Genomic DNA, 16440 nt, shown 5'->3' on the forward strand with positions numbered 1-16440 from the left:
AAGTAGGGACCATTTATCTTATACTACATAAAATATCTTTTTTGAGAGTTCTTTTAATTTCAAAAGTACAAGTAAATTTGGCATGTTGTAGTACAAAAAGCACGAGTATACACCATAAAGGCTGAATTAAGTTTAGTTACTTTACTTCTAGTATTTTGGTACTGTGCATATTTTATGCCAGATGCCCTTTCTCATGCAATCTCCATCTGGATAATTCATCTGGGCTTGGGACAGGAGCAAGGAGTACACTGACTTGTGCTTCCCAAGCAGCTGCACCATGTGAGGTATAGTTTGAAGACTGTTACACTGACAAAAAGACAGGAGGACAAGCTGGAGGTGGCACAGCTAAATATGTTAAGATTTTCAATGGGGTTGATTGTGATGGACAGAATTTGAAATGAGTATATCAGAGGGGCAGCTCAGGTGAAGTGGTTTGGAGGAAAAGTTTGAGAGGCAAGGCTGCAATGATTTGGACATGTGCAGAAGAGGGATACTGGATATACTGGACGGAGAAAGGTGGTATGGAAAAGGGTGAAGTGAAGGCAGATGATGCCCTGTGGCGACCCCTAAAGGGAACAGCCGCAAAAAGAAGAAGTAATATTTACCTATATGTGAATAACACCTGTGCAGTAGGACTAAGTCCCATTCTGCATTCTTCCTATTGAAATAACAGGTATTATTTTAATTAATGACATTTCTCACTTCTCTTTTAATTATGAATTTCTAACCGAATTCCTCTTTGTGATTAAAGATTCACTTAATAAGCTGTAAAAATGTATTGTCTGATGATGCAGCATGCTAAGGATTAGATTAGGAATTCTAAAAAAAGAAAGAAAGATTATTGTCATAAATGTGGGTAATTGTTATTATTTAAGCCACGTTTTACAATTTTTTTTTTTGGATGAGTCTGACATGTAATATATATTATATAAGAAATACTGATTTATGCAAAGTCCCCTATTACAAGTGAATAGCTATTTAATACTATTTTAAGTCATAGTGGGTACCATCTTTCATACCGGATTTCCTATTGGCAACAGCCGTACAAGGAACGTACAAGGGTTAGTGACAAGGATAATTGCGCGGTTGCCAAGTAGTTAGTATCCTGTCGTGAGGAATCGGAGGACGCTTTCTTACCAACCTGGCAACTTTGAGTATGCGCTGGATACGGCAGACAGTATGGCGGACAACGAAAGTGATTTGGAAACAGACGGGCTTGAATTAGCTCTGGACACGTTGTGTGCTAAACACTGCAGCGGCGAATCGTCACTGAAGAGCAAAGAGTATTGCTCTGAGTTTTGTGAGGTATGTCGGGTGAATTTATATCCTGTGATTTACGGAGTCGGCGTTTGTTTATCGCTAACGATGCTAGCTTTGAGAGCTAATGCTAGCCCCTGAGCAGCTCTTTTAATGCAGTTATGTGTTTAAGGCGGAGGCATAGCACATCAGAGACAGAGCAGAATTAGTTAGTCAGAGTTTACAGGTACGAACTGGACTTTTGGGTGTCTTATTTTTGTATTAGTGTTTGTTTTTTTTGTTTGACGTTAGCTTTATAGCTAGATAGTAAAGCTAAGCTAATTAACGTTGTGGGCTTAACAAGGTTTGATGAACGAGGGAAATGGAGCAGTTTCTACCCTTGCTGCCTAGAGTTGACATCAGTTGATAAAAATGCAAAAAGACGTACGTACTGACAAATGGTAAGTTATTTTTAGGGAAAAGCAGGAGCGTGGTTTCCTTTCACAATGCAAGGTGCCCTCGAAGTGAAAAAAATACCATAGCTGACTGCCAAATCGCAACTGAATTGTTTCACTATCCAGAATAACAGTACTCTGTTTTACATATACACACTTGGAATGCGTTTATCTGGGAGCCAAACGTTTGGATAGCTAGTCGGATGAATTGGCTTTTAACTATCCTAGAGCATGGAGCTTTAATTGCGTAAATTAATCCATAAGTTCCACCAGTAGCTGTACTTAAAGTTTACAATTTAATAAAGTTGATTAACTTTACTATTATAGCACTTATACTTACAAACACGCAGTTGCGAAAATGCTTCACATTTAGGATAAAAGAAACATCCCTCAATAAAATGGCACACTGTAACTACCACATGGTGCCTATACTCAAAGGTGTATGATGTATAACTGAAATTAATACACATGGTTAAAACAAAGAAAAAAAATACGGAATACAAGTTTATAGTGTCTGCGAAATGAGTAATCTAAAACTTTGTTTTAAAGTGGACATGAAACACTAAACGTATTAAGGCTAATTTACACCATGGAATCTCACTCTACAAATGGTCATAGATTTAACACTATTTTGAAAGCGGATTTAGGAAATAAGTGTTTAAAGTTTCAGTTTTTAGATCATCTGTAGAACCACTTGTGCCTATATGTTAGCTAACTAGAGACAGAATTAATAACCTTGTACAAACTATAAAGCAGTGTATGAGGGTCACTGTTGCCTATGACTGTAGCAATGACTTTTATTTTAAAAACAAAACATGGATATACTGTTCATTTTCACTCTCCATTTCCCACTTAGTGGTTCTTTGTTGTTGGCTAGCTGCACTGAACCAGGAAAATCCACCTGTTTGGGCTTGTGCTTTATAAATGAGCACTGTGTGGAGGAGAGCCTGTTTGATTCAGGTGCACTAGTGGTTCACTGGACCAACAAGCTAAATTTGAAAATTCAAGGATAACAGTAGTTATATTTTATCATTACAAAATATCATTTCAATTAAAGAGTTTGGCCATACTTGTGGATTAACCATTACAGAAACATTAATTTTTTTTGATAATTATGAATACTGTTAAGTTATGAGAGCTGTGGCACAAACCTTAGATTGGGTGATGGTCTAACAAATGTGTTAGACATCCATACAATAAATGTCTAATGGAGATGTCAAATAGAAATGTGCATTCTAATGAACATTTCTATTTGATTGTGTTACAGTGTGTCTTATTTACGTTCTTATACTTTGGTTCTAAGATCCAATTTGTGTTCATATTCACACAGCACATCCACCAGCTGTCTTTATTATCCAAACAATTTCAGTTAGAATTCTTCTTGGTTTTGATCGTAGTGTATTGTTAAAACATTAGTACTCTGATGTGCAGTGTGGACGGATAATGAGTTCCACCATTTCATATCAAATCACTATTTTCTATATATTACTTGTTTTTAACTTTTGGCAGCGTAAACCTTTCTGTTGTAAACTGTGTTAGATGTGGGATGAAAAACATACAGCTTTTAGCTGTCATGCATAGGATTCATTTAAGTCTTTCACATTTCTGTTTCATTCCTGGACAGCTTGTTGAGGAGTACACAGGGCAATGGCAAGTTCCTCTCCCGCAACTGAAGGTGCTGCGGACCGCACTCTACAATTTTACCAAAGCCACCACTGCCTTTACAGATGACTGTCAGCACATCCAGTATGTTCTCAGCAGTTTGGCCTTGTAAGTGCAATGTTCACTGGAAGCTGTTTTAATGTGCTGTATTGATTGTAAATAAATTTATTTGAATAGCTGAACCCACGTATTTGGTTCGAAAATTCTTAATTGCCTAGCAGAGACACGACATAAAATGTTATTTCTAAAACAAAACTGTGAGACAGTTACTGTGAAAAATCAGTGTTGAAAATAGTACAGAACATTTTCTGTAAATCAGTGTTTGTTGATGCTTTCAGATAAAATTTAAAGGCTGTAGCTTAAATAGAGGTGAACCATAAATTCATGGAACCCTTTTTTATCTGTTGGGAAGAGCTGGAGCTCCGTGTCCAAAAGGAATAGCAGAGTTGTATTTGCTGCCTGTCTTTGAAATAGAAAAAGACACATATTGTTTTAACTTGAATCATTTGGTAATGAGCAGCACAATTTTGAGTTGATCACCTCTCCTTTAAAACTAGCACTTGTAAGGCATTCATGTTCTGGTGGTTGTCACCTTGGTGTGAGATATTTTTCTAATGTCTCTGTCATTGTCTTGCAGGAGCTTCTTTGAACTCATGCTGTTTTTCAGCAAGGAAGAATTTGTGGAAGAGCCTTTAAAAGACATCCTTGACTCTTTTCAGGTGATTAAAAACTGACCTACTGTCAATTCACAGTACAATTTTGTAAAAGCCAGGTGTTTTTACAGGTGCTGAGTTTTAAACTAAAGGTAACAATACTTGTCTCAAAACTGCTGCCAGTTTCTTCTTGCACCAATGTTTTATGATTGAAAATAGTGACTAACTCAGCTTCCTTCTATAACATTAAGATTTTGAATGAACGTCTTCTCTGCAGATTTGCCACACTCGCCTCATGAGGCACAGGAACATCTACCTTCAGCATGTAAAGCAGATTATTAAAGTAGGAGGCCCATGGGAAAATCCTGTGTTACAGGGAATCCTGAAGGAGGATGATTTGCCACCAAACGACGGTAGGCATATGTGACATATAGGAAATAATACAATGCCTGTCCAAAATAAGAAGTCATACATGCTTATATTTCATTGCATTGCCTTTAGATTTGATGAGGCACACATAAGTTGTGATAAAGTTTCAAATAAGCTTGGGCAATGTCACCACATTTACAGAGTTGCATTAAGTTTTTTGCCCAGATCTTGTATTGATGGTAAAGGACCACTGCATAAAATCTTCCAAAGATTACATCAGGGTTATTCTCTGGCTCTGTGATGACCACTCCATGTATAAAAATCATTTTTCATGCATGGAGTCATTTTTCATGCAATCACTTCTTAAGAAATTAAGTGGGATGAATCTTGGTATGTCATCTTGGAATACGATAAGAAAATGGCATGTAATATCACTGAAACTTGACCTGGCCTCTTGAAGAAACCCCATTTCAACCCCTTCTTACCCTGATACACTCATTATTAAACAAATTTTGTTACTAATCTACCAAATGTTTCAGTCATCTTCTGTCATGATCATCCCCCCCCCCCCCCCCCCCCCCACCCCCAAGCAACCACATTTCGTTCTCAATACACCATTATATCTATCATCACGTTTTTAATAATACATTGCACTGTCATTGCTTATATATAAATATAGGCAATGACTTTATTTTCAGCAGGTAGTTCATATTAATACCCATCCCATGAGATTTACATTAACACATGTAATTACCTTCTATGCAGTTGAGGACTACGTGAGCTCAGAATTGCCAGTGTTCTTGGAGCTGCGAGTGCGATATCTGCAGGCCTGTGAACGAATGCAGGAGGCAATGGCTCTTGCTAAAAGCTGCCTGGAAAATCGTGAGGCTGGAAAGCATCTATACTTCCATCAGGCCTACTTGACCTGCCTCTACAAAGCCTCGCTGCATGAAAACCTTTACAAGGAGGTGAGAATTGAAGAGCAGAACAAGTAACCTTGAAAGAATTAGTGATAGGCGTTTCTAAAAATGGACATGGATGAATAAGAAAGGGGGGAAAAATGCATTATTTAGTCTTATTTATTTGTTGATCTACTATGTATTTAAAGTCTATGTTCAAATCAACCCAAAACAGGAAAATAGTTAAGGCTATCCGGTTGTTCAGTGATGACGCGACGGATCCTACTTCCGGGTCTAAAGTAGTCTGCGTTTAATATGGCTTTTGTGTTGTTAACATGTTTAATGTTATGTATTTTCTTCTATTTGATCTCAAAAAGCTCCTAAAACAGTCAGTGATCACTGTTGACCTCTCTCGGCTTTTATTACCGCTAATCATTTATTTAAGCTCAGTTTTTAAAACCTTAGGATGTAACTACAGCCCAGCCCATGCAGCAGTATATGAATGACTAACCTCGTATTGTGGATGGATTATCTCAGTTGTTCTCCTGGCTGAAGGTTGGTCCTTTTACAGCATCCTGCCATGCAATTACATTTGTTCCTGACCACCGAGAACACTCACGTTAACTTTTATCGAGTGGAAAAAAAAGTTAGCTTGTTTATATTATGCTAACATAGCTGTGTCGCTAGCGGTCACGTAGCACATCATTATATACCAGCTAGCCCAACTTCAGTAACCCTACAAACGTCACTGCTGTTTAGTTTTCTGTCTTCATTGATGTTGGAAGTGATAACAGAGCTGTACGTTTTAATTTGTTTCCAAAACCCCGCAGTCAGGACATGCTATATTGTATTTAGATAGAAGCTAGCGAGCTAACTCCCTGCTAACTTCTAACTCCGTTAAATGTCATAAATTCCGTTTTCATGGATGCCTGGATGTTAAACTCAATTGTTACACCTGGTAGAGCAGAACGCTGATCATTTTATTAAAGATGAAAGACTTTAGACAGTTTTTCTACTCTCAGTAATGCCATAGTGATCGTTTGATATATGGACCTGCAGCGGAGTTTAGGTCCAGACACGGCTAGTGACGTCAGACTGAACAACCGGATAGTATATTAGTAAATATGATGTAACTGTATCACATATAATAGGTGACCATTTTGCAAATGAAAAGCTTTGTGAATGCCATACATTAACTATAATACATGTTTTATAATAAATAAATGTATATGTGTATTTTCTTAACTTCTTCCTTAGATGGCAGAGATAGATGGTCGTGATGCAGTGGAGATAATCTGCAATACAGAGAGTGTTGAAAAAGATGAGCTGTTGTTATCACTGTGTAAAGCTTTTCTTACACAGCAGCTACACAATGGAGACATGTATTACATCTGGTAAGTGTGACCTCATATAAAGGATTCAGCAAATATTCAGACCCTCTATAGGCTTATCAGGCCAGATTTCAGTAGTTTATCCCATTCCTTTTTGCAGATCCTTCCATGATCTGTCAGATTGGATGGGTACCATCTGTAAACTGCCATCTTTGGGTCTTTTAACATATGTTCTATGGGACCATGTCTCAGGTTTCTGTTACACTCAAGGACAATCAAACTTGTACTGAAAGTAAAGCTTGCACTGTTGTCTTGACTGCATGCTTAAGGTCTCTTGTGCAGGTCTTTTTTTCCAGCCCCCTTTCTGAATTTAGCTTTGTTTATTCTTTCCTTATTTTTGACCAGTCTCCTTGTATCTGGCACTAAAAAGCTCTGGAGCGCTTGTGAGGGGGAAAATCTTAAAGCTTTACATTTATTAAAAACGTTTTATTGACTGTCCCTCTCAACATCTCCGTTATAGAAGTCTTAGAGTTCTTAAGAGAGTTCCTTTGACAGAACTTTTTTTTTTTTTAGTAAATGTAAGGGATTTGATTATACATTTTGGTGTGCCACAGCAAAAAGTAGAAATATTTTAAACATATTTTTACTTTTTGGGCAGGAGGTTATTGACTATAGAGTGAAAGAAATAGCAATTTTACTACAATGGTGTGTCTCTCTCCTGTCAGTTTCTTCAGCCAGATTATGCAGGGTTGGGTATAGGGCATATCTTTGAATATGGCAGTAATGTGAGTTGTTGAAGTGATAACCCCATTACAGTGCATGACTTTATTTAATTATTTTAAATGCTTTAGCATCTCTCTGTTTGTTGACTTAATATCATAGTTGTTGCCTGATTAAAATCATACCTGAACTAGATGTATATGTCTTTATGCAGGGACCTGGTGTTTATCTGGAGCAGACTGTATCTTAGGGCCCATCCCTCCAGACAAGGCTTCTTAGCTGAGTGCTTGCAGCTGGCCTCCTCTGCTACCAATGTCAGAACCATCTTCCCCTTCATAAAATTGGTCACTACAGAGGTGAGATGTCATTGCAGCATCATCTTTTGTCGCCCTGTTAAATCGTAACAGTTTCTGTACACTGTCTATAGTGTACAGAAACAGTTTAAAGTTGTGTTTTTAATACTGTTAAATATTAGTTAAATGCTTTGGTTAAACTGTTAAAAATGTAAGTACTGCAGACATTTACAATTGGCAATTGAATATTTTTTTCCTTTTGATTTGATTCTTATATCTGTTTTAATCAGATTTATTCATCTGTGTTTATTTCCTTTTGAATAGCTGGGTGGTGATGGAATTCAAGTTTGCGTGGAGCTTTGCGCCAGGGCCCTGCAGCTGTGTGACATGCAGGCTGACACTGTAACCCGGTCACTCGTTTGCAAGACAATTGCCTTCCTGCTGCCCCATGACCTGGAGGTCTGTCGAGCGTGTGCCCTTCTTGTGTTTTGCCAGGAACGAAGCTTGGAGGCATACCGAACTGTCTCCCTGCTTTACATGCATCCTGATCAGGAGCCGCATCCCCACAACAACCCTGTCCGGACCTGTGTTCGCTTTCATATTCTTCAGGTTAGAGGGGGTGATGCGATATATGTTGAACTTTATCTGATATGGGCTATATTTCGATATTATAACTGTGTGATTTGTTTACAACTGTGTTTTGCATGATTGTTTTTTTTTTTTTTTTTTTTTTTTCTTTTTTCTTTTCCCAGATGCTAAAGGAGCGCCTATGTTTTGACCCTGAATTTTGGAACTTCCTGACCCTTAGGACACATTGTTTAGAGTTAATGAATGATAAGGTTGTGACTGCTGCTGTTCTCGACGAGATGGAAGAGGAGAAGGCATATAGTGAAGAACTACTAAAAAGTAACTGTGTAAATGAGTCATGCACTCAAGACTCCATCTCTTGCAACTGCACTGAAGCTGGATTTGTGAACCTTCCAGAAGAGCAAACTGTAGATGGAGAGGCTGGAAAACGTGTTGCACTGTCGGATAATGATTCTCTGAAGAGGAGGAAATGGAGAAAAAGGCTACGACGGAGAAAACGGCCTCGGTCTGATGATGAGTTTGAAATAGGTGATGATCCAGAGATCAAATACAATGTCAAATCAACCTCTTTAGGTAATAACTCTGTGTACTCACTAAGGCGCAATCACACTAACAAGGAAAATTCTTCTGTAAGTCTCCCTCTGAACCGCAATAGGGAATACTTGTCTAGATGTGTTAAGAGCAAAATTTTGAAAAGAAAAGGTCAAAAGAAAAGATGGTTGCAAGGTCTTCCAAGACTGGAGCTGGTACAGGCAGTGACAGAGAAAAAGGTCAAAGTTAGAGGGAGAAAACGGGGAAGGAAGCCATTATCAAAACTGGAACTCTCATATCCCGATAATGAAATATACCTTAACAAGGAGGAGTATGGATTTGAGAAAAAAATGGACACAGAAGACAAAGAGCAGAATATGCCTCAACTGAACTGTGAGCTTGAAATGAGTGACCAGAAAGAGAACCAACTTGGGCACTTGAACAGAGAAAATGGAGAACATAATGATTTGTTTTATGAAATTAAGAATGATAGGCAGATGAAAGACCTGAAAGACAATGAATTTGAGCAGATGACAGACTTTAAGGAGAATGGAGAACATCCTGATTTGGCCTTTGAAATCAAAAGCGAACAGAGAGCGTATCAACTCGAGAAGATGATGGGCCCTAAGAAAGAAAATGGAGAACATAATGGCCTTGATTGTCATAACACTTTAAGTGAACCATCCCAAGAGGAATCTCAAACACAGGTGGAATCCAAACTTTGTGAAGGTCCACCCATTGAGAATCAAGCTGCTATCGGTATTGCTGAAGCTGATCCTGTGGACCTTGATGGTCCACTATTGGAGTTATTGGATTGTCCAGTAGAACTCTTTCACAGTTACTCCTTTAAATCCAAATCACCTGACAGTGAAAATCCTCAACCGCCAGAATCTACAGCATCTGAGGACCTTAATGGCAGCAATGAAGAGGAACCCCATCCGTCAGTTGAAACAGAAACAACAAACATTGAGGTTAGTTATTTCTCCATATTTACATTACTGTGCAAGTGTCTCAAGCCTCCCTTATTTTGTTTTTTGCTGGGATGCGAAAGAGGAAAGGGATGCAGTGATTTATTTAAACATGCACACCCATGGAAATACAGGCAGAAACAAAGTTTGTACAATTCTAGCAAGTCAATTAAAGTCAATATTTGGTATGAACACCTCTATTCTTGAACTCTCTTAGGCAAGTTTTCCTGTGGTTTCTTTAAGTAGTCTTCAGGAATAGTTCTCCCAGGACATTCAAAGCTCCTCTTTGGATGGTGGTTGCCTTTTGTTCTATTCTTTGTCAAGATGATCTACACTTCATTCAATAATGTTGAGGTCCAGGTTCTGGAGAAGGCAATCCATGATTGATAGTGTTCCACTGAGTGTTTTTTCTAGTCAGGTACACTTTTCTGCACTGACAGAGTGTTTGGGGTCATTGTCATGCTGAAAATTAAGCCACTGCCAATCAGATACTTTCTGCATGGTATTGTATGATGACTCAAACTATGACCAGACTTTTCTGCATTTATAATAGGATCAGTTTTGACAGTTAACCCAGTATCACTGGAGACCAGTGTTGGGCAAGTTACTTTAAAAAGTAATTAATTATAGTTACTAGTTACTTCAAAAAAGTAACTGAGCTACAAGATTCTAAAAGTAATTAATTACTTGAAAAGTAACTATTGCTACTTTAGAAAAAAAAAGTTTAATCCTCTGGGGTCCAGGGTATAATTAGCCATTTTAACCACTTTTGATTTTCCCTCTACATTTCACCTTTAAAAACTATTTATTTGCCTTGTTTTGTATCATTCTTTCCAGCACAACCTCACGTGTCTGAATTTACAGTTATGCTTTCATTTTGAGATACTATATTAACACAATTGATCTAAAATCAGACATAAAACATAAAATCTGAGTAGAAAAAGTTATATTTTTTATTGTAACAACCACAAACATGTTTATTGAATCATATTTCATAACTTTAAATGCAAATATAAATTGTCAGTTTTAAAAGCCTATGCACAAGTTTTGCAAACAAGTTATTTGCAGCTTTTTACCTTTTACTCTCTTTTTTTAAAATAACCATTTCAAACTATTGACAGAACAATCAGCTGTTCTGCATTCAATACGATGCCACACAAATTATTTGTGCCACTCCAAAAAAATAATTTCTGTCCATTATAAAGGAGAACATACAGCCTGATACCTGCAGGTCTGACAGCAGCAGGTGTATCACTCCTGTTTTCTACCTGGAGATAGCAGTCACCTCGTTGTTCTGACACACAACACAAAACTATCCGCAACACTACACACTAACTACACAAGACAACACATTAACTACACACTCCAAACATGCTAAATGTCAGAAATCTCAAAACTCGCTCTCTCTCTTTTTCTGCTGTCTGTCTGTCTCTCCCTCCGTCTCTCTCGCCGTCACTTGTCGGGATGAAATATTATTTTACATTCATAATCTAGGTTACTAGTCATAATCCTTATTATTACTGTTGCATCACTTATGATTTATCATTATTATCATTTCATTGACACATTTATTATTTATTAATATAATGTAGTTATATTAAAGTCGGTATTTCAGGTGTTATTATTTATTAATATAATGTAGTTATATTAAAGTCGGTATTTCAGGTGTTATTATTTATTAATATAATGTAGTTATACTAAATGTGTCAATGAAATGATAATAATGATAAATCATAAATGATGCAACAGTAATAATAAGGATTATGACTAGTAACTAGAGCTGGGCGATATGAGATTTTTTCATATCACGATATGTTTTTTTTCATTTCAGGCGATAACGATATCTATCACGATATAAGCCAAATAACTAAATTTGTAAGATTTAAATGTGCCGTTGCTCACAAGTAAAATGTGAAATAATCAGCAGCTTGTTTTTATTTAAATATTTATTTCCCATAATAAGTTCAACAGGGTAGATGTACTTAAGGAACATGAGACTTTTTCAGATAAATAAAGGCAAATATTGCAAACTACACAAAAGGCAGCCACTAAAGCGTTTAAGTTTCAAAATAGAACAAACGAAACAGACTACTAAATTGTCAATTCCACTTAGAAACAAAATATTAATTCTAAAAATAAATCTTAGTTTGTTTTACAGAAGAACAGACAAAACTGACTAACTTTTGTCAATATCAAATAAACTGAGAACTAAAAGGAAATTCTCAATCTCTCCTTGTTGTATAGCTGAGCTTTTCAAACAGTTTTAACAGTTACTTTAGTCTGACAAAAGCCGAATGACGAATTAGCGCTTCCAGTCAGAGACTGAGGCTACGTCCACACGTACACGGGTATTTTTGAAAACGGAGATTTTCCGTTTTGGTTTTAAAAAATAATCCCGTCCACACATAAAGGCAGAAATGAAGGAAAACGCTGCTATGAACATGCCAAAGCAGCAGGTGGTGCTAGATTCCTAACCGTGCAGAAATGTTGGCCAATCAGAAGTCTAGAAGCCTCGGTGGGAAAAAGTAAACAAAGCTGGGGCATAGAAGCAGAACCGAGTCGTATGTGTGGACGGACAGTAACTGTGTGTATATGTAAGCATTTAAACACTGCAGAGAGTAGAATTAACAGTATTGTAGAAATTCATTTCACCGAAACAATAACGTGGCGCACAGTGTGACGCATGCACCAGTTTATTGTATTTCCAGACTTGCTTTCGGCACAATTTACAGTGCACGCTACTCTGTTTTTTGTCAGACTTGAAATAGCCGAAATACCTTCACACTACGGAACTTCTATGGCTCTTCCGTTCGACAATCTCTCCGGCATTGGAACCATCATCTGTTTTCTCTTCGGTCACGCTCGGTTGATTTTTCTAGTCGGCACACTCATTTCCTCCATTACGCGCTCTCTCCATTACCCGCTGGCTGCTTCCCAAACAAACACATGTGCGGCTTGGCACTTGTGCTGTAAGTAACAAGTCACGCGACGTGACGCTGCGGCTGTGATTGGTTCGGCTCTGTGCTACTTAATTTGGATTGGCTGACCTTTTTTTTTTTTTTTTTTTTTTTAAGAGGACAAGAGCGGCGAGGTCTATCGCGATAGCTTAATTTCTCTATCGAGTAAAAGTTATATCGCGATACATATCGTTATCGTTCTATCGCCCAGCTCTACTAGTAACCTAGATTATGAATGTAAAATAATATTTCATCCCAACACACTCCTAAAACTTCCATCTTCCTAAACCAAATGTCATTTTGCCATATCATTTTTGATTGGTCGACATGGTGCATTTTTCCACCAACACGAACGGGCTGTTTTGTTTGTTTGTTTTTTTTGTTTTTTTGGTCTTAAGCAGAGAGTGCTTGCTAGCGCTGTCCTTAGACGTTAACGTGACGAAACTATTGAGGAAAAAACATGCATATATATTCTTTATCATGACTCAGACTTTTGCGTGGCCTATCAACACAATTTAAAAACTGGTACATATCACCTTGTTGCTTTGTAATCTTAAGCAGCTGCGCGCGCTCCCGCGGGCACCAATCACTTTCTGGTAGACGATCTGGTAGGCTTTTCTAATGACCATTAGAAACGCCGTTGCTTGTAACGCCGTTAATCCCATCACTGCTGGGGACCACAGACTTTTGCACAGTACTGTAATTTAAGAAATGTTGTTATGAAAGTCAATTATTACAGGGAGATATTTGAAGTATGTTCTCTTTTCTTCATATTAGGTTGCATTTGATTGCACATATACACTTCAGGAGAAGTACAGTTTTGCATGCAGTGAAATGTGAATTGATGCTCTGCTGCTTCCAGCTCTGATTTGACTTTTCTCTTTTTCAGGTAAAAGTTAAGAGAACATGGAAGGACAGGGCTCTCCGTACTCAACAATATTCTCATTTGTCCCACTACTGCACATTCTGTGGCAAAGACTACAAAGGCTTGAATGTTATGAGACATGCTCTCTCGCACCTCAAAAGTAGGAAACTAAAATGCATTCTCTGCGGAAAACGCTTCAAACAGCTTCCTTTTGCCAAAAAGCACATTCTTGAGCACATTGATACAATGTGCAAACAAAAATCTTCTAATAAGGAGCCATCCATTGAAAATGCTCAAGCTGCTAATGGAGTAATAGACAATGCAGGAAATAAGTGTAAGCCTTGGGATAAAAAACAGACTATTTCTGAGGGCGAAACTTTTGGCCAGAGACCCGGAAGCAAAGCTAAAGTGTCACATCTCAAGAGGGAAGAACGAATCATCAGGAACCTCCGTACCCTCATCAAGAAGACATCTGTGCTTCACAAAAAATGCAAAAAACCTAACACAAATATATTCGAACAGATCGACTTTAAGGATGAGCAGGTAATCATTAAAGAAGGCCTGGTAATTGTAAGTAATCCATCTGTGATTGAAGAAGAGGGGCAGGAGACGCCTGTGGGAGAAAATGCTTGTGGTGCAGACATCACATACCACTTGTGCCCGTCTGACTCCTGCGATAGAGTATTCTTGAGGATGACCAACACACTAACAAAGCATGCTATCAAATGCCATATTACTGAAGACAAGGTGCTAGAGAAGACTTTTGTTTGGGCCAAACACAAGTGCACCCTCTGCCTCAGGTAAGAGAACTTTAAATAACTGCAGATATTTAAAAAAAAAAAAAAAAAAGGTCTCTTAACTGATTGTAAAACACTAAAAGACTCCATACATGTACAGTTAAAGGGTTTGAATTTGGGAAGTTGATTCAGCATGTTGCGCATGGTTTTTTTTCTCTCTCAACAGGCAGATTCAGTTTCTTCAGCATTATAAGGACCACATGAAGAGCCACAGTAGTCCTCTTCCACACTTCTGCTACCATCTAGAGTGTAAGCAGCGCTTTGTGACACAGCAGGAATTAAAGGATCACGTAAATACCCACCAGCCCTTCCGACCTCAGTGTCCTTTCAGTGGCTGTGAGAAACTTTTCTCAAGTTATCTGGGTCTATATGACCATGAATGGAGGCACTATGTCCCAGTCCCGCAGAAAGACGAGCTAGAATTGGGACCCAGCAAACTGATAAAGGAAAGCGCTGAAGCTCCATGGAAACAGAGAGTGAAGGTCGAGGAGATATGGCTACAGAGTAAAAAGGGGCAGCAGGAGAGTCCCATTCCTGATGGTGAGGCCTCTCGTGTTGAGGATCTCACACTAATAAACAAAACTGATGGTGAGACTGGTGGAATAAATGCGCAAAACAATAATCTTCTTAAGTCTGATAACTATTCAGAGAAAACTGTTGCAGATCAGCACACAGATGATACCAAACCTACCATCAATGGATATGAAGATGTGAAAAGAAATGTTTCAGAGGGGTTCATGTCCACTTCTCACACTAACGCTGCTTCAGCGACTCCCACCAAAAGATGTCGAAAAAGACCAACTACTGTCGAGGTAGACCCTTTAAACGTCAGAGATCTTGAAGATATTTCTACTTTGGCCGAGGGAGTCCAACAGAATATAGCAGAGCCACACATTCCTGAGCACAAAACCTTCAAGCCCGAAGATCCCTCCTACGCAACTTTTGTTAAGGCCCCTTTCATCCGGCCACCTCCATCCACCTACCTGGATGAATCTGTGCTTTCAATGCGCAAAAGGAGGTCCACTGATGATGCTCCCAAGAAAATCATTTATTGGAGTCATAAGAAAAAGAAGGACCCTGATCCAGAAAAGGAGCAGCAGGTGGAGGATGTGGCCCCCGAGCATAAGATCAGACATCGCTGTGATAAATGCCTTTCCTCTTACAGCAGTCTGGAGGAGTTGCAGAAACACAAAGCCCTCAACACGTGCTCTTCCCTCTTTGGCTTTGATTCAGATGATGAAAGTAAGTTTGCTTAACTCCATTTTCTGACCCTGTTTTTTTTTTTTTTTTTTTTTTTTTTTTTATTACCTTGAACAACCAGTAACTGTTTTTCCCCTTGCTGTTTTTTAGGTTAATATTTGCAGGAGTGTGAAGAGTTGCTGCAATTGGAATGGCTATTTCTGTTACTTGGCTCAGGAAGGTCCTTCATGACAACTAAACACTAAAATCCTTTCTTAATGATCAGTCATAGTGCTTAAGGCAAAGGAGATGTAAACCAGAAAATACCTAGTACCTAAAGTACCTAAAAACCAAATTTGGGTTGAAACTACACACAATATTTATTCACCCATTTTTTTTTTTTTTTAATTTATTTTTTTTTTTTAAAGCTAATTTGACCTGCTGACTTTGTCAAGTCCATGTAAATTTGGGAAATACACTAATTGTCAGGTAACGGGAATCTGAATAATGGACCCATTCCCTCTGCTGTGGTGTTCACGAGTCTTTGGAGACTGGATAAGAGAATGAATTCTACACACAGTTCATCATTGGAGGTGTGAATTGCAGTGTGCAAACAACATGTATGTTCTGTGGTCTTCCAAATGAGGCATAGACCACTTAGTTTGTATCGTAGAGCACTTGAGAACTTACTAGACATGACTGTAAAGGTGGATATCAGATGGCTGCATCATCGTAACTTTTGTACACTGTAAAATCTATTTTCTAAATAAGTCCTTAAAACCCCTGTCACAAATGCACATTTTAAACTAAGAAAATCATGTGGGTAGCAGTTGGGTGGGACTGGGGTTGCCTTTATTAAATTTCTCTAGTTGCGATACAATTATGTATTAGGGCCGTGGCCAAAACATTTGAAACAATGTAAATCTGCCTTCATTTT

General features: G+C 38.2%; 1 protein-coding gene across 1 annotated transcript; it reads left to right on the top strand.

Moving 5' to 3' along the window:
- Nucleotides 1-1161: 1161 nt before the first annotated feature.
- Nucleotides 1162-15580, top strand: LOC146616378 (zinc finger protein 654-like). Its single transcript, XM_085374217.1, has 11 exons — nt 1162-1305; nt 3316-3461; nt 3991-4072; nt 4284-4419; nt 5141-5343; nt 6532-6668; nt 7540-7681; nt 7943-8227; nt 8371-9708; nt 13552-14327; nt 14491-15580. Exons 1-11 carry the CDS (start codon nt 1180-1182, stop codon nt 15578-15580), a joined length of 4461 nt encoding a protein of 1486 aa, XP_085230343.1. The 5' UTR covers nt 1162-1179.
- Nucleotides 15581-16440: the final 860 nt, after the last annotated feature.

This window comes from Diplotaxodon limnothrissa, linkage group LG16 (genome assembly GCF_057381915.1).
Source record: "Diplotaxodon limnothrissa isolate DT_005_m linkage group LG16, D_limnothrissa_male_GT1.1, whole genome shotgun sequence".
Taxonomy (NCBI): Eukaryota; Metazoa; Chordata; class Actinopteri; order Cichliformes; family Cichlidae; genus Diplotaxodon; species Diplotaxodon limnothrissa.